The following is a 15050-nucleotide window of genomic DNA, read 5'->3' as shown; positions in this document are numbered from 1 at the left end:
GGAGAGTCAGGAACAAGGAGGAGACAGAATGTCAGTCAGTGGCGGGAAGACACAGATTTACGATAATTGTCCAAAATTTCAAGAGTAGACGAGGATTTAATTTACTCAGTGAATTGTTATGATCCAGAATGCACTGACTGAAATCCTCCTGGAAACACATTTAATAGGAATTTTCAAAAGGATGTTAGTATAAGCAAATGACAGGGCTCTGATGAAAGACAGGGAAGTGAGTTGACTAATTAAGGTTACCAAACCATTGGAAATAAAGGCCTGGAAGAAGTTCATAACCAACGGTACAATGGGTACATAAAATCATCCATCACATGGGGCAGGGTGGGGGCCACTGTTTGTGTTGGCTCTTTGAACAGTGTTATCCAGTGAGTCTATAATTTGAAGAATTACTGGCAAGACCTCTACTCGTGAGGCTTAAAGTTGTAATCTTTTTTTCACAGCCAACTTCTGCCGCAACTCCTCAGTGCTTATGGTGGACGAGCTGCTTTCAGCGTATCCACACCAGCTCTCTTTCTCCGAGGCCAGTTTAAGGATCATGATAACCAGTCACTTTGGACCCAAAACCAGGCTCAGCATGGCTAGTCGCATGCTCATCAATGAGGTATTTCACTCCCATCAACCTGCTCCAACTGGACAGAGGGTTCGGGTGGTGTGAGCTTCCAGGTGTTAACAGGATTAAAGGGAATGCACTGTACGTTTCTTTGTTATCACCCAAACTCAAGATGTTCACATCCACTCGAGCTGTAAGGTTAAATCATGGCCTAACTATAAAAGCTTAAATCCAACAGTCCAGCCATGATATTATGATTCTATGGTTCTATCATTTTCAGTGGTTAGCACAGCTATCTCACAGCACCAGGGACCCGGGTTCGATTCCAGCCTCAGGTGACTGTCTGTGTGGAGTTTGCACGTTCTCCCCGTATCTGCGTGGGTTTCCTCCGGGTGCTCCGGTTTCCTCCCACAGTCCAAAGATGTGCAGGTTAGGTGCATTGCCCATGCTAAATTGCTCCATAGTGTCCAGGGATGTGTAGACAAGGTGGATTAGCCATAATATGTTAAGTTCTGGTTAACAATTTAAGAGAGAAGGAAACAAAAGTAGAAATTGCTGGAAAATTTCAGCAAGTTTGGTCGCATCTGTGGAAAGAAATCAGCGTTAACTTTTCAGGTCCAGTGACCTTTTTGACAGAACCCTTCCTCTGACTTTGGTTTTCAAAAAGAGAAAGACATTGGCCATTTTTGGAGATGGGAATAAGACATTGAAGCGTTTGGCGTGACTTACAGAGTAGTGCGGTCTGTTTTCTAGCCCACTCCCTCTCCAAAGACATCACAACATTGAGACTATAAGATGGGTAAAGTGCTGTCCAGCTGTTTTACTGTCGGCTTAGAGAAGGAGGGAGGCAACAAGCAAGGAACGCAGAGCAGTAAAGAAAGTTATCCCTGGGCCCAACTTTGCGCAGCAATGTCTCCTAATTTCTATAGGAGAGGCCTCTTACATGGATCACCAAGTAGAGAAATTTGAGATAGCTAGAGGGATTTCATAGCTAAACTCCAATGTTACACAACTGGAGCATGAATTAGCAATAAGCCGAAAAGCTTTAAGGGAAGAATTTTACTTCGATGAAAATCAGTACTGCTTTACAGATTGATGTTTTGTTTATCCGTGTTTCATTTTTGTCAAGGATTGCCTGAACCCAGTGTGTAAAAAATTCCTGAGACTATTTTTTTAAGCAACAGAGCAGGCTACACAGTTGCAGGCAGGAAAAACTAATTGGGTAAGAATATTTGAAATGAGAAAGGCCCAATCTGTGCCATAACACACTCAGAGACACACTATATCTTGCCCCATCCCATAGGAGAATAACCACCCTATTCAGACGACTGAGGCAAAGTCTAGTTAAACTTTGTCCTGACCATTCCCCCCAAAATGTGATTTCTGAATGTCAATCTAATGTCATTTTCCCATTGTTCAAATTGACATTTCTCTGCACAGCCTTTCCTATGCGGTTACCATAATTTGCCCAATGTAGAAGAGTAATCAGTGAGGATCCTATAAGTAGTGGGCACTATACCAAAGTAAAAATCCTGTCCCATGTATAAATTTGGAAGTGTCACCCTCATTTTAACATCACAGAAATAAATGAATGTTGAAGACTTCAAATCTATATTGACGTGATCTTCTGTAAACCAAAATGACTGCTGACATTTGTTCTCTGCTGTGAATTTATGGGTTGCTTCTGAATTATTTCCATTCTCCTTTCAGAATCCACTAGTTCTATTGGTTCTGCAGGAAAGCATAGAGCTAGGCTGTTAGCACCCAACCAGCCTCCTGCCCCAACTGGTGATAAACACAATCCCCTTTCTTATTTTCAGAGGCAAAGGCTAATTAGCAGCAAGACTGTCTCCAACGGTGAGCCTGAAGTTTCCATTAAAATACCTTCGAAACACAACATCGAGAATGGAACAGGGCCGAGCAACTCCACTGAGAGGACTGTCAACGGGCAGAGGAGGGAAGAGGACCGAACTGAGGCCAGCAATGAAAGGGAGAATGAAAACGAGAATGATGACGATCAGAACAATGAGAATGATGAAGAGGAGGAGGAGGAGGAGGAGGACGAAAGCGAGGGCCCGTATGTACCATTCCACTTGCCAGGTGAGTTGTCCAAGTTAACCATAGTGCACTTGGAAGTGTTGTTATCCCTAAGCTGGAGAGTTGTTGGCTCAAGCCCCAGTACGGGAGTCTCTCTGGAACAGTGATGTGCCATTGAATGACCCATCATCTGCCCTCTCCAGTGCACATAAGTAATCCAGTTGTGCTATTTTGAAGGAGAACAGGGAAATCCTATGTGCTGGCCAATGTTTACTTCTTGATCACATCACTGAAACACATTACTTGATTATCGACTCATTCTTATCTGTGCTGTCGGCAAAGTAGCTGCTGTGCCCCCAACATTACACAAGAGACTTCACTTCAAATGATAATTTGCAAAATGCTCTGGAATGTCCAGATGTTGCTGAAGACACTATATATAAAAGAGCATCTTTCTGTAGGGCTGCTTTTAAGACGGTTGGTAGTGGATTTAAGTCCCATGGGGTTTGGAAAAAGAGAGAGACTTGGATGCTCTGCATCTATTTTGAAGCACTGTCTTCAGTTGTATGTCCCAGCTTTGTGCTTTGCTTTATTGTTCCCTATCCCCAATTCAGCAGATGATCACTAGTATCAGAAATAATGGGAACTGCAGATGCTGGAGAATCCGAGATAATAAAATGTGAAGCTGGATGAACACAGCAGGCCAAGCAGCATCTCAGGAGCACAAAAGCTGACGTTTCGGGCCTAGACCGTCTCTCTGAAGAAGGGTTTAGGCCTGAAATGTCAGCTTTTGTGCTCCTGAAATGCTGCTTGGCCTGCTGTGTTCATCCAGCCCCACACTTTGTTACCAATGATCACTAGTATGTTGTTCTCAGACGGCTTGTAATACATTGAACATGCTGACAGTACCTGCTCTTGGGTTCCCTCTGCTGTTACTCGCTGAGTGACTGCAGTCTGTCCCAGAATTCCCTCTCATTCTGTGACCATGCTATTTGGAATTGATATAGTATGTTGTCGTTGTAATCTGCCGTTATTGTGTGTGTTGAAATAATGCTGTGCGGTAATAGCACTGAAACGTGTAAACATGTTTATCTCAATTTTTGTTTGAATTCATTTGTGCTTTCAAATCCCTCCTTGGCTGCGTACTATCCCCATCTTTGTAATCTCCACCAACCCCAAAACCTTCTGCAGTTTCTGTGCCTCTCCAACACTGGACTGTTGTGTATTCTTAATTTTAATTGCTTCATCATTGGTGACTAAGTTCTGTTTGCATAGCCCCCCCCCCAACCCCCCACTTACATCTATCTATCTCTCTATCTCATCACTTTCTTCCTTTAAAGCACTCCTTAAAATCTATCTTGACCAAACAGGAAATTCTGATTTAATCTCTTCTAATATGGATCAGTGTTATACTTCATGTTATACTGTTCCTGTGAAGCTCCTTGTTATGTTACGTTGTGGTAAAGGTGTTATAGTCAGCTTGGAATACAGAATTTGCTGAAAAAAGGACATTTTTGTTGAAGCTTTTTGTAATTGGTAGAAGCAATGCCACAAAGAATGAATGATGATTGACAGTTAACTGCAGGCTTTGTTTAAATTTCACATGTTCTTCTGCATATCAGACAAATAGAGCCAAAGGGTATATTGAAATGTATGTCATGGAAATTTCTCTAACTTGCTAATGTAAGCAAGAGCTGCATTTCTAGAAACCCTCTTAAATATGTCAGATATTTGTAAAGTTGAAGAGATAACCTTCGAGCTGCCATCACTGTTGTGATACAGGAAAAGCAAGAACTAGGTTACAGATGTCAGAACCCTACAAAGATGTTGAAATGACATGTATGCACACAAACCTATTGATCCACCCTTAAGCCGTGAGTTGCATTACATTTTCATTCCATTAAGTTAATGCTCTCTCCGTGCTCATATTTGAATACATTTGTGGCAGCCAGAAATTATTCCCCTATAACTTTGTTGGAAATTGTTAATGACAGAATTGACAGTGGTGCCATTCAGCCCATTGTGTCTGAGCTGTCCTTCAAACAAGCATTATGATTTAGTTCCAATTCTCCCACCTTTCCCTATGCATAATATCTATTTAAATAATCTTGAATGCCAAAATGGAACCTCCCTCCACCAGGTAATGCATTCCAGACCTGAATCCCTCATTCAGTGAAGAAGTTATTTTCTCCCATCACACTTACTTCTTTTGCATTCATGTCAACCCTATATCCACTTGTTCTTGTACCTTTTACAAGCAGCTACAATTTCTCCCGATCTACTCTGCCCAGCCCACCCACAATTTTGAAAACCTCAATCAGATCTCCTCCCATAAGCACTTTCTCTGTGAAAAGCAGTCCCAACTTCTTCAAGCTAACCCCATAACTGAAGTTTCTCACCCCTGGAACAATTCTTGTAAATCTCTCCAATGTGTTCTTATAATTTGGCACAGTACTCCACCTGACACATCTAACAAGTGTCTTATGTAAGTGTAACGTCCTTGAAGGTAAATCTATGTCCCTATTAATGAAACCCAGAATTCTGTACGTTTAATGACTGCTCACTCCACTTGTCCTACGACCTTCAATGGTCTGTGCGCAAAACGCACCCAGATTCCTCTCCTCTTGTACCCCTTTTAGAATTGAACCCCTTATGGTATATTGTCTACCCATGTTCTTCTGCCTAAGATGCATCACCTCCCTTTTCTCTGCTGCAATGAATTTCATCTGCCATCAATCTGCCCATTCCCCCCGCCAAATTGTCAAAGGCTTTTAGAATTCTATACTGTCCGTCTCACAATTTAAAATGCTTCCAAGGTTTGTAGTCATGCAATGTTTCAAATGTTCACTGAAAACAGGGTGGCAAGTTCCTCCTCTTCTTCACTGTTTGTTCCAATTCTCGCTGTTTTCTTTGCTGCGTTTGTGCCTGGCTGTTATATGACTAATATAAGATATTAGTTCCCTTCAATTGTTAAAGATGAGGTGTTCCCAGATTAATTCCCAGTCGGCATTGCAAAGCCAGAGCTTAACAAAAACCACTCTGCAATGGGGAATAATACGAGGCAGAAAGCAGCGATGTGGATGTCTGGCAGTGGTGCAAACAGTGTCTGACCATGCACAGGAAATTCAGGTTCAGGAGAAAACAAAATAAGTTGGATCTGGTGAAAGCTGAGATGTACAGAGCAGCTGAGATTCCTGGCTTCAGTCTGTGATATCCACAGGAGAACAACAAGGGCCACAGGTGCATGAGAAAGCCATCACTTCCAGTTTCCCATCAAAGCCAGTTAGCATCCTGACATAAACCTTAATCATCATTGCTGGGTCAGAATTCTGGACAGTGTTGCGGAGAGACCCCTCACCCCTTGGACAGCAGTTGTCCAAGAAGAAAACCCACTACCACCTTCTCAAAAAGAACTGAGAATGTGCATAATATACCAATGTTGCCAGTCGCAACCGTATTTGCAGAATCTAGATTTAAAAATTCACTTGTTCATTAACTCCACGAGTCCCAATCCATGTGACATAATCCATCCTAGGACAAGCCAAACAGAGACATGCACGAGAATTCCTAGAAGCATGGCATTCCAACCGGAACTCCGTCAACAAACACATTGATTTGGAGCCAATCTACCATCCCCTGAGAAAAAGAACAGGAAATGACATCACCAACGCAGGAAATGACATCACCAACCCAAGAAAACCTAACCAGATAAATAGAAAGCGGGACATAACACCAGCGCTTCGTCGGAGGCTCACTGATGATGTTACCTAGAATGGTGATGAAACGTCTGAAAATGAACCTTCCAGCTCAGCGAGCATTCTCACATCCATGTGACATATTTCAGTTTTGAAAGGAAAACGCTCTTCAACAGGAAACGGCAAGAAAATCTTTAGTTTACGAAAAGAAGATGCAATAAATTGTTCAAGACTGATTCTGGGTTTTGTTTACAGCCCAATTATTTGCTTACAAAGATTGCAAAAACGCTTCTAATGCAGACAGTGACTTCATAAAATTAATGTTTTCCATGATGATCTGTTTGCTGCTTCCAGCTGGCTTTTGATTGATAGGGAATGTAAATCATTGATAGGTTTGCTCCATCTCTCTAAGCTTATCTCCCCTGTGAACAGCTGGGGATAGATCCACTCTTTCACTTTCCGAGGGCAGTTCAGGCTTAGAATTAGAGTTTAATGTCACATGTACTCAAGTACAGGAGTACAGCGTAAGTTTTACAATGTCGTCCCCTCATGGTACCATCTTAGGTGCAAAGCGCAAATCTTAGATACAAAACTGAGAAATAAAGATTTAAAAAATAAGGTTGCATCACCATACAGTGATTCACAGAATAAGTTAGAAAATAAGAAATGAAGTTAAAAGGATAAACGTTACAGTCAGATAAACAGATTACAGATAAACATTATATTGCAGCAGATTGTTCAAGGATGGACATTTAGACACAGGGTTTTAGCCAGCCACAGCTCCCATCAACACTGCCTCCCCCAACCCCATCTGATAGACGCAGCCAAACCTCAAGGCTTTGAGTTCCAATGCAGTGAGCAGGAGAAGTGGTAAAATTCCTTGTACTTCTTCATAATAGATCAAAGGGGCAATTATTTGGAAATGGATTGTAATGACCACCACAATACTGATTAAAATGGTGATGCGCGCCTTTTTTTTGTCTGTATCTCCGCAGTGGGAATGTGGGATGTGGTAAAGTGGGCGATTGCATGGCCGCTGTGCTTCCTGATGTACTTCACGATTCCAAACTGTGCCAAGCCTCGTTGGGAGAAATACTTCATGTTCACGTTTGTCTCGGCCACCTTGTGGATTGCAGTTTTCTCGTACATGATGGTGTGGATGGTGAGTACAAATTTCACGAGGGGCCGGAGCAAAAGTGGGCAGCCCCCTCCTGCTCTCTGGGAACCTTTTCAAGTTTTCGTTCAGAGTTACTGCAAGCTGGAGTCTCTTTGACAGCTCCCCCAATGGATCAGCAGATGATGACACTCCACTGTGGGTTCCTCCTTCAAATCCTGGTTTGCACAGAGCTCCCTGTCCTTGGTTACCACAGGCAGTGTCAGTCTAATTCCATTTTCCAACTCTGGTCACGAAATGATCAGATGTGGCTCCGATTCCTGATTGCTTTGTAGTGGTCACTCCCCCTGCAAAGATGCAAGTGCAAATCCCTGCATAAGGACAGGGTTTGGTATAAGCTCTTAGAGTTCTCTCAATCTAGATTTATTGTCCCACATGCACATTAAAAATTGCAGTGAATAGTGTTTTTGCATGTTATGTGCAAGGTGTCACCATACTGCAGCTCCATCTGGAAACACCGAATATAATGCAAGATTTTACTGCAGTGCAGGGGTCTCTGTAATGCGCCCCGGGGTCTCAGTAATAGGCCCCACGGTCTCTGTAACAGGCTTCAGGGTCTCAGTTTCAGGCTCCAGGGTCTCTGTAACAGGCCCCAGGGGTCTCTGTAATGTGCCCTGGGGTCTCTGTAATGGGCCCCAGGGATCTGTAATGCGCCCCAGGGTCTCTGTAACAGGCCCCAGGGGTCTCTGTAACAGGCCCCAGGGTCTCTGTAATGGGCCCCGGGGTCTCTGTAACAAGCCCCAGGGTTTCTGTAACAGACCCTGTGGTCTCTGTAATGGGCCCCGGAGTCCCTGTAATGGGCTCTGGGGTCTCTGTAACATGCTCCAGGGTCTCTGTAACGGGCCCCGGGGTCTCTGTAACAGGCCCCAGGGGTCTCTGTAATGGGTCCGGGGGTCTCTGTTACGGGCCCCGGAGTCTCTGTAACAGGCCCCAGGTCTCTGTAACGGGCTCCAGGGTTTCTGTAACAAGCCCAGGGTTTCTGTAACAGACCCCGGGGTCTCTGTAATGGGCCCTGGGGTCTCTGTAATGCGCCCTGGGGTCTCAGTAATAGGCCCCAGGGTCTCTGTAACAGGCCCTGGGGGCTTCTGTAACAGGCTTCAGGGTCTCAGTTTCAGGCTCCAGAGTCTCTGTAACAGGCCCCGGGGTCTCTGTAACAGGCTCCAGGGGTCTCTGTAATGCGCCCCGCGGTCTCTGTAATGGGCCCCAGGGTCTCTGTAACAGGCCCCGGGGTCTCTGTAACGGGCCCCAGGGTCTCTGTAACAGGCCCCAGGGTTTCTGTAACAGACCCTGTGGTCTCTGTAATGGGCCCCAGGGTCTCTGTAACAGACTCTGGGGTCTCTGCAAAGGGCTCCAGGGTCTCTGTAACGGGCCCCAGGGTCTCTGTAACAGGCCCCAGGGGTCTCTGTAATGGGCCCGGGGGTTCTCTGTTACGGGCCCCGGGGTCTTTGTAACAGGCCCCAGGCCTCTGTAATGGGCTCCAGGGTTTCTGTAACAAGCCCCAGGGTTTCTGTAACAGACCCTGGGATCTCTGTATTGGGCCCTGGAGTGTCTGTAATGGGCCCTGGAGTCTCTGTAACATGCTCCAGGGTCTCTGTAACAGACTCCAGGGTCTATGTAATGGGCCCCAGGGTCTCTGTAAACGGCCCTGGGGTCCCTGTAATGGTCTCCAGGGTCTCGGTTACAGGCCACCACCAACATCACAATTTCACCCGCTGTGTCCCAGCTGGAGCGTTGGGCCTGGGGATGTGCAGGTTCTGTACCTGCTGTTCCCTATCTGACATGCGTCCAGACGCTGCGACTGGTCATTCAGTCACCTGGGGCCTCAGCTCAGTTTGGGCCACGGGAATCAGCCCAGGGCCTACACTTGTTCAACAGGAGACCCTGCCATCACTCACTGTCTCATTGCACATCTGGAGAATAGGCATATAGAGCAGGACTGATTCATCATCTCCACGAGAGCAGGAGAGGAGAAAAACAAACAGAAAGGAAATATTTGACAGGCATTGACGTGGAGAGTTTATATCAGTTGGTTTTGTTCCATAAGTTCCTGTCTGGACCGCATCCAGCTTATTCATTTAATTGGAATGCTCAATTCAGTCTGTTGCATGAGCAGAGAACAAAAACATCCTTCCCATTCCCTCGATAGTCAAGAAGGCAAACATGCTTGTTGTGACCTTTGTTTGAACCCACTATGTTCAGAGCCACTTGGGCCACCAAAACAGCCATAGCTCAGCAGTGAGTTGTCATGTATGCCAGATCATTGAGGACCTCACCATGGGGACACACTCCCCATTCTGTGGCAACATCAGCATTGTCTGTGACAGGGTAAACAACTTCTTCTTGTTTGTCTGTTGGTCAACCATCAGTGTGTGCCTTTCGATATTCGCCAGTGCTCCCACCGTCTCCCAGGGACCACTGTCATTTCCAAAGTTCATAGGAGCAAGTGTGTCGGACGCTAGACCCCAGCAAAGTCAGATTCCTGATTGGAGGGGAATCAAGAGTCATGGAGAAAAGGCAGGAAAAGGGACGTGAAGAATGTCGGATCAGCTGTGATCCTGTTGGATGACAGAGCAGGCTGAAGGGGCTAAACTTGAGCCTGATCATACTTCTTATGGTTTTAAAGCCCTGTATGTTCACACACTTCACAATCTGATGATATTGCGCATCAGGCCAGCCTTCTGTCTGGCAAAGTTACATTCTTGAACACATGCACTAATCTGAGCTATATTTTCGAACATTTCTTGTACCTTTTTGCATGATAGAGCACATTCATTTTATTAGCAAATTTATGGGCAGTTATTTTAACAGTTTTTTTCCCCCGATAGCCATCATATGACTTACAGTGAAACAATTTGGATAATCTACCCCCAACAGTTCACTTCTATCTCTTGTCACAAGGACACAGCAATCGGGCACTGAGAGGTGAATATCAAGGCAGGAGGAAATTCAAAAGATTGGCCAGCCACTGAATGGATGGGATGAGAAATCCCACCTCGGAGAATTGACCTTGGGAAAGTGGAAACGTTTCAGGAATATGCTGAATGCAGTCATTTCGATTGTGCTTAAAACCATAACGTGTCCGTAAGACCGTAAGAAATAGAAATGGGAGTGGGCCATTCAGCTCCTCAAGCCTGCTCCACCATTGAATGGGATCATGGCTAATCAAACGTTCCTCATGTCCATGTTTCTGTGTTTTTCCCCACAGCCCTTATTGATCACGAATCTGCTTATCTCAGCCTTAAATGTACATGTGCGTTGGGGTAGCATGTTGGTTATTTCACTGGATTAGCCATCCAGAGGCCCTGGGCTGATGCTCTGGGGAAGCTATTGTTGATTGATCAACACAGATTATCATTGACACCCTTCCAGTTCACAGATTTCCTTTAGGGAAAGAAATCTGCAAAACTTCTACATGTGACTCCAGACCGACAACTAAATGGTTGACTCTTGATGGTCCTCTGAAATCGCTGAGCAAGCCACTTATTTCAAAGGAAAGTGGGGGACGGCCCACAAGCCTTATCTTGCTAGAGGTAACCACCTCCCATTAAAGAGACATGACCCACACTGCGCCACTTCCTGCTGAGATGGGGTTTCTCTGGTGCAGCAGAGTTCAGCCCAGGACTGGTAAGATGTCCACACTGGGAGAAATTAGGATCACAGGAGAAAGTGACATGATTATAACATTTCAGTTTCCATTTTCCTCAACGAGTTTCCCGAAAGTGACATACAGTCACCCCAAAGTTTGGAAAGTAGCTGTTTGAAGTGACACAGATGTTGCTCTGTGCTGTGTGTGTTTTGTTAACAGCTGCTAATGAGGAGTAGGTGTCCTGGAAGTCTAGGAAACATGATAAGACAAAAAGATCGAGGAGAAAGTGTAGGACAGGATTCAAAAATCTTCAGCCAGGTGTGCTGAGCGATGTAGTTGCTGCAGGGTGGTCCAGAACTTATTTTGGCCACAAAAACCATCTCCACGAAGTCAGGGCCAGTGATACAAACTGGACACAGCTGCAGGCTGACACTCCATCCTCTCCCTTCTTCTCTTGGGACAACCTGTGTGAGTGACTGCACTGGGCCACAGGCTAAAATGTGTGTAACGTTTGTCAGATTTTGAAATACTGCCAAACTTTTTACAGCCGCTGCTCTGCCAATTTGCCCTTTGACCTTTCCAGAGAAATAGATCACTTTTTTTAGCAAATTGCCTTTCTTAGACCCTGGTATGCTTATCAACTCAACATCAAGAATTAGCTTGAACTATTTTGAGATTCATAATTACTTGTTTGAAAGCATGAACATCATTGCAATTGGGGATGGACCTTAATTTAAGAAAGCATTGTCAATCTGTTGTAGATTGCTGATCTGTCATGTAATTTGTTATGTTCACTCAGATGTTAGTGCTCAGGAATTCTTCCCTTATCCAGCATTTCCAGGCAAGATTTGGCATAGGTTAGACCCAGAAGAGGACCTTGTATTTATTCAAGTTCAAGCTTTAATCTGGCTTAGTGCAATGATATATCAGTTTCTGTTCCGCGCACCAGCTTCTCTATGGGCTGAGATTAACAGTTTCAGACGGTTTTGCATCATAAGACTCTCACCCCATTTGGAGTGGGGTTAAGATAGGGTGGCACGGTGGCTCAGGGGTTAGCACTGCTGCCTCACAGCACCAGGGGCCTGGCTTCGATCCCACCCTCAGGTGACTGTTTGTGTGGTGTTTGCACCTTTTTCCTGTGCCTGCATAGATTTCCTCTCGGTGGTGCGGTTTCCTCCCACAGTGCAAAGATGTGCAGGGCAGGTGGATTGGCTGTGCTAAACTGCCATAATGAGGTGTGTCATAGGGGGATGGGATGCTCTGAGGGTGGGTGTGAATTTTTTGGGCCAAAGAGCCTGTTTCCACACTGTTGGGATACTTCTATGGATTTAATGACACTCAGTGGTTTTGCGACCAGCAAGAGGAAATGTCCATTGCGTGCTCTTGGCTGGAAATCCACCTCAATCTGCAGAGGTGACAGGACTCACTGCTAATCCACTTAATGCCCAGTTGTTCTGATACACTTGTACCCAGTTGAGAGTTATGATGTAGACCATAAACAAGGCAAGAATGCGGCGAGGTTTCTCCACAGTTGCAATTGTGTTGCAGCTCTCTAGCATAACAATAACACGGGGAGTCTAAGCTGTTGGGAGGCACGGAGGCAGAAGAAGTGAATGTAATGGGAATAAACAAAATGAATCCACTTGGAAATTAATTCATTAAGGGTGTCTAACCGTGATCAGTTAAAGTAGGGCCCCATAGTTGCAACTGGTGAAGAAGTCAATTCTGTGGTAGTTATCTTCTTATGAAAGCCAAAACACAGAGGCTTTCAGAATCCTGTGTTCAGTTACCGAGAGTAATGTGCTCTTATCCAGGTCACAATAATTGGGTACACACTTGGAATTCCGGATGTTATAATGGGAATCACCTTCCTGGCAGCTGGGACAAGCGTACCGGATTGCATGGCCAGCCTTATAGTTGCTCGGCAAGGTAAGCAGAACGATCAGCACTAAGAGCAATACATTGCCATTTGGTAGTTGATTTAAATGTCCAAGCATGAGTTCAGCTTCTTGCACAGCATGTCTACTTATCCTGTGTATAATGTGGTGGACTCGGACAGTTAATTCTCCATCCGCAAATTCCATGGTGCAGACCTTTGTATGTTGCAATGTTTCTTTTTCTTGCGTTTGTTTATTCATGCCGATCAAATTAAGGAATATCCTGCAGGGAGGATGGAATGTTTCTAATCCCCAAAGCCAGACTCAAATTCCCTCCAGCATGGTCTGGTTGTGGGTCTGATGCAAACCAATGCTCCTTCGTTTCCATCTCAACAAAACCCCTCAACACCAACCACACACAGAAGACAACCTACTGTCTCCCTACTGTCAGTTTTCACTGAATTATCGCCTATTGATCATCTAGCCCACAGAATCCACCCCTTTCGATTCTCTTTGTGTGAATTTTTGGCATTCGTCGCTGTACCCGATCTAATTTCTGAGTACTCTTGAAAGAGTAAATCTTGGAGCTCTTGCCGTGTTGCAGGGTCGTTCTAAATCAAAACACTGAGACCAGTCTGTATCCAAAGCCAGGGTGTATACAGGTTTAGTGCCAACATTGATTTATACTTTGAACATTGGCACCAAAGCTCGTTCAAATACCCTTAAATAGTCCCCGAAGACAGAAAGATGAAATTAAAAATTCTCGGCACTGGCAAAAGCAAACGGGAAAAGCAGATTCAAATACAATGCAAAACAAGTTTCTCCAATGCCAGAATATCAAAGGGGTCATCAGGGAAATCCTCAAACTTCACGTTGGCTATATTCTTTGCTCATGTCGATGTGTGTTGTTCCTTTTTTCAAATCTATCCATACTATGAGGTATCTCCCTTATCTCTCTCGTGTCCGTGCCACCCATCTTCCACTTTTTGTTGGTAACCCGATGCCTTTTTCTCTTTGACCTTATCTTCCAGCCCTGGCATTAATCCTTTATGGAAATTCTGTAAACTTCAGCCAGAGGAGGTTTCAGAAGCATCTTGAAGAGAGATTCAGTGTCCGAGAGCCCTGCAAAGGCTAATGTGAAAATTCCAGACATATAAACATAATTGTCTGAGAGTGACCATGCAATAGTTATTTTGCTCAACAGCCAGTTCTTGCAGATTTAAGCAGAAGAGACATGAACAATATACCGTGCAATAAGAGTTTTGCATTTTTATACCACTGTTAACATGTGAAATAAATCAGAAGAATCACTGCGCAGGAAAGTTATGAAAGAACAGATTATAGATAATCCAAAGCTAGATGTGTTAGCAGGGCTAACTGAACACTTAATCAAAAAGGTTTTAAAATGGGTCTTTGAGAGATAATGAAGAAGTAAGTAATCCAATAGTATAGGACCAAGATGGGCTGATGAAATACATGGAGAATATACAATGTGCCAATGTTAGAGGTTTGCAGAGGTTGTTTGGCATTGGAGAAGGATGGGGAGGTGCAAAGCCTGTAAGAAACTTAAACAGGGGAGTGAGAATTTTAAATGTGAAACTGTAGCCAACATGAGTCAGTCAGCACAAAGGTGATAAATGAGTGGGATGTGGTTCAGAGTGGTTGAGATGAGCTAAGGTACACAGAGGTTGGAAGGTGTCCAGGAATAGTAAGGTCTACAGGAGACAAATGTGGATGAGGTATTCGTTAGTAGACAGGCTGAGGAGGTGGAAGTAGGCAGGCTTCACCATAGGGAGGAAATACTGTCACAAGTTCAGATAGAATACTGTGGTTGCAAGCTGCCTGGTTCAGCCTGAAACAATGGACAAGTTGGGGGTTAAAATTGCAGATGACAGTGCAGATTGAAGGGGTGGCATTCCCTGATTTTTAGACTGTGTGTGTGTCAGGTCTGGGCCTTTAAAGCAGGAGGGAGCAGGTGGGGTTTCCTCACACGTCTGTTCTCTTCTCAGCTCGTTACATATTCGGGTGCGGACAAGGCACCATATTCTAAAGACAAAGCAGGAAGCAAGTTCTGCCCCTGCCAGGATCTTCCCGGTTCCAGTCATCCGTGCGCCATTTT

At 44.7% G+C, this 15050-nt stretch overlaps 1 protein-coding gene across 2 annotated transcripts in view; it reads left to right on the top strand.

The window, feature by feature from the left end:
* Positions 1-15050, top strand: part of slc24a3 (solute carrier family 24 member 3) — a 344615-nt gene that overhangs the window by 319035 nt on the left and 10530 nt on the right. For both annotated transcript variants that reach the window (XM_059648357.1, XM_048536075.2), the window contains 4 exons: positions 453-613; positions 2383-2662; positions 7290-7456; positions 12869-12983. In XM_059648357.1, coding sequence (XP_059504340.1) covers positions 453-613; positions 2383-2662; positions 7290-7456; positions 12869-12983 — 723 coding nt within the window. The remainder of the gene's footprint in view (positions 1-452; positions 614-2382; positions 2663-7289; positions 7457-12868; positions 12984-15050) is intronic.

The sequence above is a fragment of the Stegostoma tigrinum genome, chromosome 9 (genome assembly GCF_030684315.1).
Source record: "Stegostoma tigrinum isolate sSteTig4 chromosome 9, sSteTig4.hap1, whole genome shotgun sequence".
Lineage (NCBI taxonomy): Eukaryota > Metazoa > Chordata > Chondrichthyes > Orectolobiformes > Stegostomatidae > Stegostoma > Stegostoma tigrinum.
Note: the sequence above shows the minus strand (reverse complement) of the source record. Positions and strands in the feature narration are given on the sequence as shown.